The 12,586-nt window shown below is 39.3% G+C and overlaps 1 protein-coding gene across 1 annotated transcript in view; it reads left to right on the forward strand.

Moving 5' to 3' along the window:
• PCCA (propionyl-CoA carboxylase subunit alpha) overlaps nucleotides 1–12,586 on the forward strand; it is a 300,689-nt gene that overhangs the window by 116,431 nt on the left and 171,672 nt on the right. Inside the window, exon 12 of the mRNA XM_075424221.1 lies at nucleotides 2,680–2,830. Within this exon, the coding sequence (XP_075280336.1) occupies nucleotides 2,680–2,830 (151 nt within the window). The remainder of the gene's footprint in view (nucleotides 1–2,679; nucleotides 2,831–12,586) is intronic.

Consider the following 12,586-nt stretch of genomic DNA (forward strand, 5'->3'; position numbering starts at 1 on the left):
ATTCTCTCCCGGTGTTAGTGGTATCTTCAGAGGAAGGGTAAATGTTATTGGTGATTTTTTTTTTTTTTTAAATTTTTGGTCTAAACTAAGCAGTAAATTTCCACTGAGGGTGTAACTGTATTTTTCAAAATCTCAATCTTATCTGTGAGTGAAGGTGATGGAGCTATTTTGGGAAACGTTATCTGATGAACTAGAAGTGGAGAGGTAACATCTTGGCCACGTGGTCATCTCTCTGGATATAGAAACAATGGAAGAAACCAATTGTGTTGTCTTTGTTCAACTGTACAATAGCTTGAAGAAGGTCTTATGAGTGAAATGTCAGGTCTGATCTTATTTTTTTTCTTTTTGGCGCTTTTATCTTGCAAATCCTTTTTTATTTTGCAGCCTTGATGCTGCCATAGGAGCTGTTTGGCTGAAAGAATAACAGGTATATGTGTGAGGAAAAGATTTGAAGTCAGGTTTAAAATGCTGGTTTCAAGTGGTACCTAATTAGATTGGAGAAGTTATTTCGCTTGTAAAAGGTGCATTGTTAAAGAAGGGAGAAACAATGTATATGAAAGGTAAAGCAGCAGAGAGGAATAGGAAACCTTTGGTTAATTAACCTAACTGATTGCAGGGATGATCCAGTCATTTTAGAGGATAAAGCTTAACCACGTGGCAGAGATCAAGTTTAGCAGTGTGACACCTCTGTTCCATTCTTTGGCTACAGCAGGAGGTGAACAGATAGATCTTAGACCTACATTTAACAAACATAGGGAAGACACCGCTGTAATAAAGGGATGTAACTGTCTTTCATCCACATGAAAAGTAATAAAGGTTACTCTAGAAATAAGAGCATGAAGCTGATATTGAAAAGGTTCTGTTCTTTATAAGCCACTCATTGACCTTTCATGACCAAAGCCTTGCAGAAACCCTAAACTGAATTATAGATTGTTGATTTTCTGTAATGTATTATCCTCTTATTGAATAAAAATAAGAAATGTTATGAAACTTTTTTTCATTACTGGTGCCTTTTTTTGATAGGTATGACACAGTTTTGCATATCTTCTGTTTTTTCCTTTGGTCTGATGTAGGCTCTGGTAGTTTTCTTGGGATCAGACTTCTTTTCCTGTTGATCCTGTTGTTTGCCAAGAAAGAACTTTTTTGCTGAAGTCTGAAAATGCATGCCTGGCATGTTATCCATCAGAATCTACTGATGTGAGCACTGGAAGGATGGAGGTGCTACGTAGCACTTTTCCCATAAAGGAAAGGATTCCATTGTCTCCCACTTGGCCTAGATATTTCCTCACTTTTTGTGTCACGTCAAATATGGTTTGTTGTGGCAGATTTCTCTAGCTTTTGTGTGAGTTCAGGTCTCAGAGAAAAACCCCGTAGTAAATATTGAAAGGTGAGTCCTGACCCAGCTCTGGCTTCTGTCTGAGTGCAGTCCTGGGCCCCAGATGGAGCTTCACTGACTTTGATGGGGCCACTTCAGATATGTGGAGGCTTCTGATTCTTTGCAGAATTAGGACTCACTGTTCAGGACACCTCAGGAAATAAATAACATTTGGTATTTTTGTTTTAAACAGTAATTTAGAGGTAGGGTAGAAATTACTTTCTATTCCCTAAATAAATACTTTAAAATTGATAGCTTAGTTCTAGGCCCAATGTAAGTCACCGCAGAAATGTAATAAGCGTATTTATATGCTCCTATAAGATGAACAGCTACATATTGTCTTTCACGGAAGGTCAGTGTATTAAGGTGAGGGGCAACCAGTTCCACAGCTTTGATGGAAAGCCGCAGAAGTTTCTCTAGCTCTAAATCAACAGTCTGCATAGGCTGCAGTACAGAGGAGAGTAACAAGCAGAAAATGTACCTTCCCGAGTCTTCCGATTCACTGGCCCAGTGAAGTAGCATGTTGCTCCCCTAGAATCAGAAGGCTTGGCATTTGGACAGTGTTCACATTGGCTCCCAAGGCGGGAGCTGAGCTGCTCTTTGGGTGCTCTTGAGTGTGTCCAGGATGCATGGAGAGGAATGAATTGCAGTTAACAAACACAGATAACTAGTAGGCTTACAAGTAAAGCTGAGAGAGGAAATACAGGATATGAAGGTCTGAGTCATGATATTGTTGACAGTGTTTTAGTTAAATATTATGAATGCCCAAATTTTCTTCATTGCAATCTTATTTACATAAGAAGCCTGAATAAATACTTCATTAATTTCCAAAACTTCTTTATTGCGTAGAATGTCAATGAAATGGCCATGCTGTTTTAATTCAGAGTCAGAAAACAAATTCCTCTTAGACCTCCTGTCTTGTATTTTGGTATTCATATTTACATTGGATGGATTTTTTAGTTACTTTTTTTTTTTTGCAGGTAGGATATGCCTTCTAAAATACCATGGATTTGTTTGTATGGATTTTCATTTAACTTGCATTATTATAGATCTCAGTGTTCAAAAAAGGTTGTGTTGTGTTATTTCATATTTTAGAGAATACTGTTATTTATCCCGAATTTCCTGTACATTAGCAGTAATTGCAAAGCATGCATTTAGGAGCAATATAGATGTAAAGGCATACGTTTGACAGTTAACATGTTTTCGTAACTTAAATAATGGTGTTGTCCTCTTGGTGGTAGTTTAAGCAGAAGATGAAATGATTTTTTTTTTAACTAAGGAAAGAATTTTTTTCTGTATTGTAGCACTTTTCTAGACCCTGAAACTCGAAGAGCAATGGGAGAACAAGCAGTAGCTCTTGCCAAAGCAGTAAAATATTCCTCTGCTGGAACAGTAGAATTCCTTGTGGACTCCAGTAAGAATTTCTACTTCTTGGAAATGAATACTAGACTTCAGGTAAGAAAAACAGCTCTACAGATTCAGAGAAGTGTTATTTAAAAAAACAGAACATAACCTCCCTCCATACTTAGGGGTCTGCTCCTGCAAAGACTTACACATAACTAACTTGACGCACATGAGCACTTCCCACTGAACTTAAAAGATCTACTCACTTTAATAAGCCTGCGTATGTGACACTGCAGCAGTGAGCCCTTGCACAGCACTCAAGTTAGCGTTCAGAGCTTTTGCTCTTTGTTACACTTGACCTAAAGACCTTGCAAGAGGTCACTGTTAAGTGCCACTGTGAGTTCACAGTAAGTGGCTAGCCACTGTGCTCTGATGCTTTTCCCCACTGGTCCCTGAAGTTTCTTTTTTATTTTTTATGCTTTGATGATCACTTGCTGAGTTTCTCTAGGAGGGTGATTAACACTATATGTGTATATCAGCAATAAAAACACTAGCAGTCTGCATATGATTGAAATTGTGACTGGAATGCAACTGTGTAAAAAGCGTGCTGGTGTAGGATTTTTGTAACAATTCATGTAGCCAGTAGTAGATGTTGCAATGTGCACTGCACATGAATGGCCAGACTGTTTAATGGACACCCTCAACCCCCTTATTTGACTGTTATAATGCATTTCTGGTCATGATGTAAAAACAGACAAGTAACTTAAAGTCTGGATATCATTCTCAAAGATGGGAAGAAAGTTCAGCTTGTAAGCAAGTAAATTCTATCATCTTTGTCCTCCTTTTCTCACTTGTTAAATAATGCCAGAACAACTGAAATGTGGAGTCAAGTGAGAATAGTGATTAGGTTCTTATTCTGTTTTAGCTACATGTTGTTAGGGCCGTGTCCTGCCTGCTGCTTGTACACGTGGGCAGTGATAGAGCATAAAGAGATCCTCGTAATTCTGACATCCTTGTGTGACTTTGTATAATGGCTGGGTGAATGTATGCTTTGCGTAAAGAAGACAGAGAGGATTTGGGGTATGAAGGCGGAATGGGAATGTTGCAGTCTTCCCCTGTACCAGGGGAAGACTGCTGGTAAAATTTGCCTTGCCTTGCAGGGCAGCAGTGTTTCTGGAATTAGTCATGACAGTTAAACTTCATGTTCTTTTACTGTGAGTTTGCCGGGCACAATCTGGTCTACCTTAGATTCAGTTAGAGAGAGTGGTGGTTAATGGCAATGTATAGTTCATTACAATATTATGAAGAATTTCTGTCACTTTGGTCATATTCTTTACACTTTTCCCAATCTCGTGGTTTTTGAGAGAACACTTTTTAGTGACTTTTCATGTTCACACAGAAGAAAATGAATTTATGGTTTTCTGCATAACCCACTGGAACTTCAAAACCATTTCCTTGCTGTAGTACGTTACTGTCTATCAGTTCCTAAATGGAATTAGCAATGGAGTATCCTTGGAGTTGATTCTTTTTGCAGTTTGTTTTTAAGATGTTGTCTTTGCTGTGTTGTGGTGTCTTCCACCAGCAGTGCATAGTGGTAAGCGTTCGAAGTCCCAAATTTCAAACTTGCTTAATTGTAGAGGTCTCTACATAAGCAGTAAGAGAGCTTTCACAATTCCATCTTTAAGGACTTTAAAGGCTCCTTTTGAAATACAGCCTAAGCAGTTTGACAGTCCCATATTAGCAGCCTCATTCTTTCCAATTCTTAAAGTAAGTTTACTAATCTTAAAATACAGTACTTGTGTAGATATTCTCTAATTCCTCTATCCTGACTGTGTGTTGTCTCTAATTAGCATTTCAGTTTGGGGCTGGAGAGTAGTAATTTTCTCTGGTTCTTCCCCAGGCATACCCGACTGATCTGTCACTTCTCCCAGGTCTGAAGATTTACTTTCTGTTCGGCTAACAGTTACGCAACTAACGTCTTGTTCTTGCTCCCTTCTATTAAGGGCCAAACATAGAAACTCTAATGAAGCTTGTCTAGATTTAACTTCAGAACCAGGAGAGTCTCTAGATGTCCCTGTATTGCTTCAGCCTTTTCCTTTTGCATCTTCTGTGAGCAGTGGCAAACAGGGTCACTTGCCCTGTTTTTGCTGAATGCTGCACAGCTGGAAGAACTTTCCTACATGGTGGACACCTGATCCATAAATGATGCTCTGAAGGTCTTTGTTAGCGTGCATTACAGATGCAGCTACCTGTCAGCATCATCAGAACATGTCTACTAAATTATGCGATTTCTTGTGTCTGTTTTAATGTTTCAGCAGTCTCTAATCAGATCACCATAGAGCCTTTTTACTTTAGATACAGACTTCAGAATATACTTGTGTAAAGCTAACTGAACTGTGTCCAGTACTTTGCGCTGCCTGCTGATTTCTACCTTCTCTTCCTTTGGTGTGTCTGTTAGATATCTTCCAGTGGTTTTTGTCAATTATTTTGCAGAATTTTAGAGTTGCATTATTTGTCTGTCTGTCTGGGGAACTCTTTGGGAATATAGCTTTTCTGCTATATAGTTCTGCAAAAAAGTATAAGTAGCACCTTACAGGAAGTTTATATTTTGTTTAATTTTTGTTTTAAGTGTTGCTGCAATACAATATGAGGTTGGAAAGTGGAAAAAGTTGGTGAATCAGCTCCATTGTGTCTCTTGTACACTACACAAATATGTTACAGATGTTTCACTCCCTCCAAGTGATTCAGCTAGAATGATTTATTCTTTGCTGTTGGCAATGTACTTTTTGTTTTATCTGCTGCTCTGCTATCTTTCAGAGGCTAGCTGATAAGTATGAAACATGAGGTTGGATAATTGCATAGCAAAACTAGTTATTCTTGCTTTTCACAAGAAAACAGAAATGGCTGCACTAGCAGCTATAAGAGAACTTCTGTATGTTGTCATTTAGGGCACTTTTGGAGTGATTTTCAGGCACCTTACCACTGTTAGGATTATTGAGGCAGACCAGATGTTGAATGTCTGATTCTTTATAGGTTCTCATGCTGCGGTGTGCTTTGTGTTACCTAGTTGTCATCATGCTAGTCAAAGTCAGTCATAGTCCAAAATAGCCAAAGAAGAACTTTGAAATAAATAAAAAGTTTCTGATCCCTTAGATTGATAGCCTTTCTAACTTCCAAATTGTGGCAAAATCTGCTTGTCATGCTGCCATCAGAAATGCTGGCTTGCACCAGAAAAGTGTCTTCTGCTTTTCACTGGAAGATTAGAAATGTTCCTCTGACTTTACAGGAGGAGAATCTACAGTCTGTAAATAAAGAGTATCTGTTGACGTATAGGTGTGCAGTGTGGCTAAGCTTCTTACAGGTGAATCAATAGGTGACAGCAAAGGGAAAATATCACATGTTCTGGAAGTTTGGAGGACCTTGAAATGTTGGCTTGAGAACTGAGAAAAGTGCGATGAACAGTGTGAAGGGAGCACTTACCCTGAACACAGTTTGTACGCCTGTGTCTCAGGTCTGCTCCCAACCTTCTGCCCCCCACCTTCTGCGATTTAAATAACAAATGAGCACTCCCTTCCCTCTCAAAACATGACCAAAATTGCGTAGAGTAATCTAATTAAATAGATTGTGTAGACTGTGTTCAGCACAGCGAAGTTGAGAAATATGCTAATTTGAGTAGCAGTGTGTTTTTTCCTCTTGTGACAGTTTGAATAATTTTGTCGCAACCTTTTAGGGATTAAAAGTTAATTTTGACATGTTTGTAATAGATTTATTGAGAGAAAATGGCATACCTGTATGTTTTTATTTTACAGATAATTGTAGAGAGAGTATTTTATGTAAATGTTTTCAAGTTCTTTTAAAGTAACCTGATTCTACGGCATAAAGCGAATGTAAATAAACTTCCATATACCCGTAAAACATTACGCAGCGCTAAGATTTTTGTTGTCACTTTTCAGTGTTTTCATCAGATTTTGACCTCTAGAAAATGTTGTGTTCCAGAGCTTTGTCTTTGCACAAAACTGGCCATGCCTGGTGTGAAAGGCAGAGGAAGAATTTTTACGTGCAACATGTCTCTTCCTATCTCCCTCTTCATCTGTTCATCCACTCAGGAAAGCAGAAAAAGCATGGCTGGGAAATGTCGAGAAGGATGTAGAAATCCTGTTGGTGATCATCTGGAGCATCACTGCTTATAAACCGCTGGTTCCAACTGTCTCTTAATGGTATCTGTCTTCTGTTGCACATCATTAGGCAGCACCTGCTACACGCTTGCTCAGTGAAGGAGAGAAGTGCTGGAAAATATTGCAGCTGCGCTGTATAAACAGTAGCAGCAAAATGTAAATAGCGAAGTGATGAGCGGAGTCTGGACTGCCAGCTAAGACCGCAGAGAGGTGGTGACTTTGGTGTCCGTAGCAGACCCGTGGGACGGCGAGAGGTGGTTTTGTTGTCTTGGCGTGCGTAACTGCCTGGAGGATGAGTTGTGATGGGTGGGCAGGAGTACGGAAGCAGTGAAAGGGGCTGTCAGGGGTTAGAGGAGTGGATTTCCACAAAGTCTGAATGGCGGGATTTCAAAGTAAAGTCTCAAGCGACTGTTTCTGCTGTTTGCTGAGACTCTTCATATTTCTTAATACTGGAATCTTGTTTTACTGTGACACTTTGCTTCAGTCATTTTAAATAGGCTAACGAACAGTGTCAGATGGTAAAGACTTTCAATTGCTGCTAACCTGGGCTGAATTTGAACTACTGACCTAAAGGTGAAAGGTCTCTTATCCCATTACCAATCCCCTAAGCCCACCAGAATCCATTCTGCACACAGTTTATACCAGCTGTTCATGGCCATTTTTAGAACCGAAAGAAAAGGTGATTTTGCTGCCAAACAACACTTCTTCACACAAGAGGGTCAGCCGACAACAGTTAACCAGATTTTTGCCACATTCTTGCCTCCTAATGCAACTTCCATTATGTAGCTGCTGGTTGTCTGCTTTTCAGGCTTCCCAAAAGAACTACAGAAAAGCATTGCTAATTGTTGTTGACAGAAGAGAACGACATTGTTTGTGTAAGCCATTGAATCTGAAAGATGCCATTAACAGTGCATGGAGTGATATCTTAGAGACAACATTACCACATAACTATCATAGAATACTATTAAAAAAAGTAGAGAGAAAGGAGGCTTCGCTCCATTTTTAATAAGCAGAGAAACAAAAGATCATTCTTCAAAGGGTACGCTAGTTTCTTTCCTTTGGTGAACTTGATGTAAAGAAAGCCCAAGAATGGCTGCAGTGTGACCAGAGCCACCTTGAACGAAGTACTCTGAGATGGCCTTGGTAGTGCTGCTAAATGTAGTGAAAGCAGGAATTGTATCTTTCATAAAGACAATGTAGGTTTTGTGGGTGCAAGTTTCTTTATTTTCTTACGTGGAGTATGTAGTGGGAAGGAAGTTGTGTCGAATTACTCAATTGTGAGATTTTTATTTTTCTGAAGCGCAGGATGTTAATTGAGAAAGTTATGTTGAAATTGTCAGCTAAATAACTTGTTGAAATAAAGTGTGTGCTGTTTGTTTAAAACACGGAAAAGACAATTTCAGTATTCATAGGCTAAGTGATCTCTTACTTGCGTGTGTCTAGTACAATAAAGAAATAAACCCTTGCAAAGAAGAAGTGAGAAAACTGAATCAATGATGACTGGAAGATAACTTCCTATGAGAAAGCAGTTTAAATATTTTTCGAAGTTATATGCTGTTATTAAAAAATCAGTTAGTACCAAATGTCCTTGCATTAGTTTTTATTTCTGCAACAGCTTACTTCGGAAACAATAAGTCTACCTGAGCATCTTAGTTTATGGAAATTTTTGTAGTTCTGGTTGCACTCCATTCTTCAATCACATATTAATAAATCAGAAAATAAGCAGCAATTCATATCATGTACTACGTCTATAGAAAAGGACAACATAGGAGATTGCCTGTTATGTATTCCTGTGTGCTTTCCATTCGTTCTGTACATTAATCCAAACCTCGTCTGTTTTCCGGCAGCCTTTCTGAAAAGCTGTTTTTCACTATGTGCCCCCAAACCCCATATACATGGCTGTTGTGAACTATTTTGCAGAAAGAAGATGTGACCCCAGAGTGCTCCTGCTCGTGGTAGTCAGGAAGCTGGCCTGCCTGTAGAGCAGAACATGTGTGCACCTCTGTTTCTGTTCAGTTCTCTGAAATAGAAACCAGGCTTACTGAAATAAAGGGGGCTGAGGAGCATCTGTAAGTTGATGGGTTTGGGTCAATTGATACTGGATTTGGCTGCCGCAGAAAAGCCCGTGGGATCCCAGGTGAATCATGTTTCCTAGAAACTGAGGTGTATGTTGAAAGTTAGTTTTGCGATTATTTATCTTAACGTAAAGGGGTATATGACACCAGCTAGGGACTTACAGTAGTAGGGGTGACACAGGCTGTAGTTTTAAGTCTGCTGAAATGTAGATTTTCTTGGCTGCTGTGGTCTGCTTGAATGCTCTGACTGGTGTGTGAGTAACTCTATGCCTTATGCACACAGGGGCAAGAGCGGAATCTGTGAGAGTATCCAGAAGTGTTTGCTGTTAGATCTGAGTACCTTGATGGTTCTCAGAAAAATGTGTCCTCAAATTATTCCCCTGAATATAGCGGACCAGTCATCACTAATTTAGCTCCAACTGTTCATACAAAGTGCATGACTCTTTCTGTAGCTGTGGATGAACCCCAGTATGGTAAAGCTTGAAGACCATTGGCAGTCACAGAACAGGACGAGAGTTACCAGCCTCTTTATAGTGTTCTGGGGATGAATGCCAACTGGGCTGCGATGTTGGCAGGCTCCCCTATCTCTTTTGTACCTGTTTCACCATCTATGTACTGGGTTTTACTTGTTATTTTCTTACAGGCTTTGCCACCAGTGTTGCTTGCTGTATAAACTGTAAGATTTTAGGGAAGCAAAACCACTTGTAAGGCTCACAGGGAGGCTGATTGCTGTGAGGTGTCTGAAGAAGACCAGATCCAGTATGAAGGGAAGCACTTTCCCTTTGTCCTGTGTAGATGTTGCTGGCAATAACAGCTATGGCTTTATGGACTTGAAAACAGGAACAGAAGTGGCTTTTTTCAGAGAAAGTTGTGTGTATGTATCACAGAAAGTGGGGAGTAAGACTTTTTGAAGGAGGTATGTATAGAATCATAGAATCATTAAGGTTGGAAGAGACATCAAAGATCAAGTCCAACCATCAACCCAGTGCCACCGTGCCTGCTAAACCATGTCCTGAAGTGCAATATCTACGTGTTTTTTGAACCACGGATGGTGACTCCACCACTTCCCTGGGCAGCCTGTTCCAATGCCTGACCACTCTTTCCGTAGAGAAATTTTTCCTAATATCCAATCTAAACCTCCCCTGACACAACTTGAGGCCATTGCCTCTTGTCCTGTTGTACTTACGTGCATTGAAATGGTGATTTGTTACAAATTGTTTATGTATAGACTTGGTTTAAATAAAGGAACTGGTAATAAAGGTGATTCAATTCGTTAGCTGCCAAAAGTGAGTTATGGCTGATCAGTTTTTCTGCTTGTCCCATTGAGAATAAGGTACAGCTGCCTTGATATAGCTGTGGTCTGTAGATTGCTTGCTGCAGACGTGTATGGTTTTGCCCTTTGTGTTAAGGACAGAGATAACTTGTGAATTTAACCACTATCATATAACCATACCACGATCGGTGCTTGCCTTATCAACTGGGGCTTCGCTGGCAAGATCTTGGATCAACTGACTACAAAATCTGAGTATGGCCTAAAGCTGGAAGAGTTGATCAGTTGAGTGTGATTCAGCTCCATTTGTGAGCATACTTGCATTCATTTCTTTAAAAATTTAGTCCTTGACTTGCTGTTCTATGGATGCTAAGGCTGTTGATGGAGAAGAGGTATAGCATAAAATTGGTAGAAGAAAATGCAACAGGCAGGCATACCAAGAGCGACACCTGATGTAGAAGGCTGAAAAGTAAAAGAGGTAAACGTTTAAAGCCTAGCTTTTAACAGTGATTTAAAAATAGATAGAACAGTTACCGTAGTCAAATAGCTGTGACAGTTATTCTAGAGCTTTCATCAGTAGGGAATGATGATGCTTGTGCTTTCTTTTTTTGGGGAGGGAAGGGAGAAGGATGATCCAATTTCTTCACTTCTACCCCCATCCTTCCTTGCTTTGTAAAAGATTAGAGCTTTAATTTCAGATCCTGCATGTGTCTCTCTGTGGGTGGATTCTTGCACCTCCAGAACTTCGTTGCAGGGTGCTTGTTGAACCAGGATATGGCATTACTACTTTTTTAGTGTCCTTTTGTACTGTATGCTGAAGCATATTCTGTATAATGTGAAAAATACTGACCCTCTCCTGCACTCCCCTTGCCGAAGGAAAACCGAAATGGGGACAATCTTTTTAGTAGAGACAGCAGTGACAGGACGAGGGGTAATGGTTTTAAACTAAAACAGGGTAGGTTTAGGCTGGATATAAGGAAGAAATTGTTTACAATGAGGGTGGTGAAACACTGGAACAGGTTGCCCAGAGAGGTAGTGGAGGCCCCATCCCTGGAAACATTCAAGACCAGGTTGGACAGGGCTCTGAGCAACCTGATCTAGTTAGTGGTGTCCCTGCTCGCTGCGGGGGGGTTGGACTAAATGACCTCTAGGGGTCCCTTCCGACCCAAAACTTTCTATGATTTCTATGATTTCTATGAAATGCTAAAACCAGTGCAGTCTGAGCTGTGCAGCTCACTGAAGGGTTGAAGTTACAAAAAAGTCAACTTGGATTTTAAGGTTAAAATTCTTTTCTACCCCATTTTGGTGTTCTCATTGTCTTAATGTATGCTAAAATGCTTTTTAAATGTATTTGGTACCCCAAAATCAGTGATACAATTGGTACTGTCTATATTATGCCTAAATGGCACTAGCTGAAGCACAGTCCTAAAATAAAGCAGGACAACTTCTCCCCACCCTAAAAAAAAACCTCAAAAATTTTTCCTCGTCATATTTTCTGAATGCTGTTTTGTGTGCAGAAACAAAGGGAGTATTTTGAAGAAACAGAAGAAAATATTGACCAAGTCAAAGATCTGTATTGAAGAATGGATTAAATAAATGTTTGTGAGTTGTAAGAACCAAACAACAAAAATATTTTTCTTTCCAGAAACATTCCATCCTATTTTGATCACCAACAATAAAGTGGAAAACAACAAAGAAGCTATTGAATCTGGAATGCCAATTGCAATCCAAGAAAAATGACAGTATAACTAATGCAAATGTCTTTGGGGAAAAAAAAAAAAAGAAATATTGTATTTTAATTATGTGGAACGTTAGAATTCCAAACGTGTTCTAAACTCAAAGGTAATTTTTTAAAACTTAAAATTCCAGAATAAGCGAGTAAGTTCTGTTATCCAAATACGAATGTGTGATAAATAACTTTCTATTAAAACTTAGGGAGTTTTAACTTAGGGAGTTTTAATAGAAATTTCAAATCTTAATAGAAACTGAATTGCTTCAATTTAGCACTGCAGGGTAGACACTGAGATGTTTCGTAGATCCTCCAAATACTGTTATTAAGCTTGACATGCTGGAGAATATCATGTGTTAGGTAGAATCAAGACTGAATCCCAAAGGTACGTCCTTAAACTGTATAATCAGATTCCCATTTCAATGTCACTTTTATCCTTCAAAGAATAGGTGCTTGTTTCAGTGATGATTTGTCATTAAAATTATGTCAAAACGTCTTAAAATGTTGTTGAAACTCTAAACAAACTCACAGCACACACAGGGCTAATTATGGATGCCATCTGTTTATTTTTACAAAGCTTGTTTCTGAAAGACCAAATCATCTCCTTGTTCTGATAAA

This window comes from Opisthocomus hoazin, chromosome 1, assembly GCF_030867145.1.
Source record: "Opisthocomus hoazin isolate bOpiHoa1 chromosome 1, bOpiHoa1.hap1, whole genome shotgun sequence".
Classification (NCBI taxonomy): Eukaryota; Metazoa; Chordata; class Aves; order Opisthocomiformes; family Opisthocomidae; genus Opisthocomus; species Opisthocomus hoazin.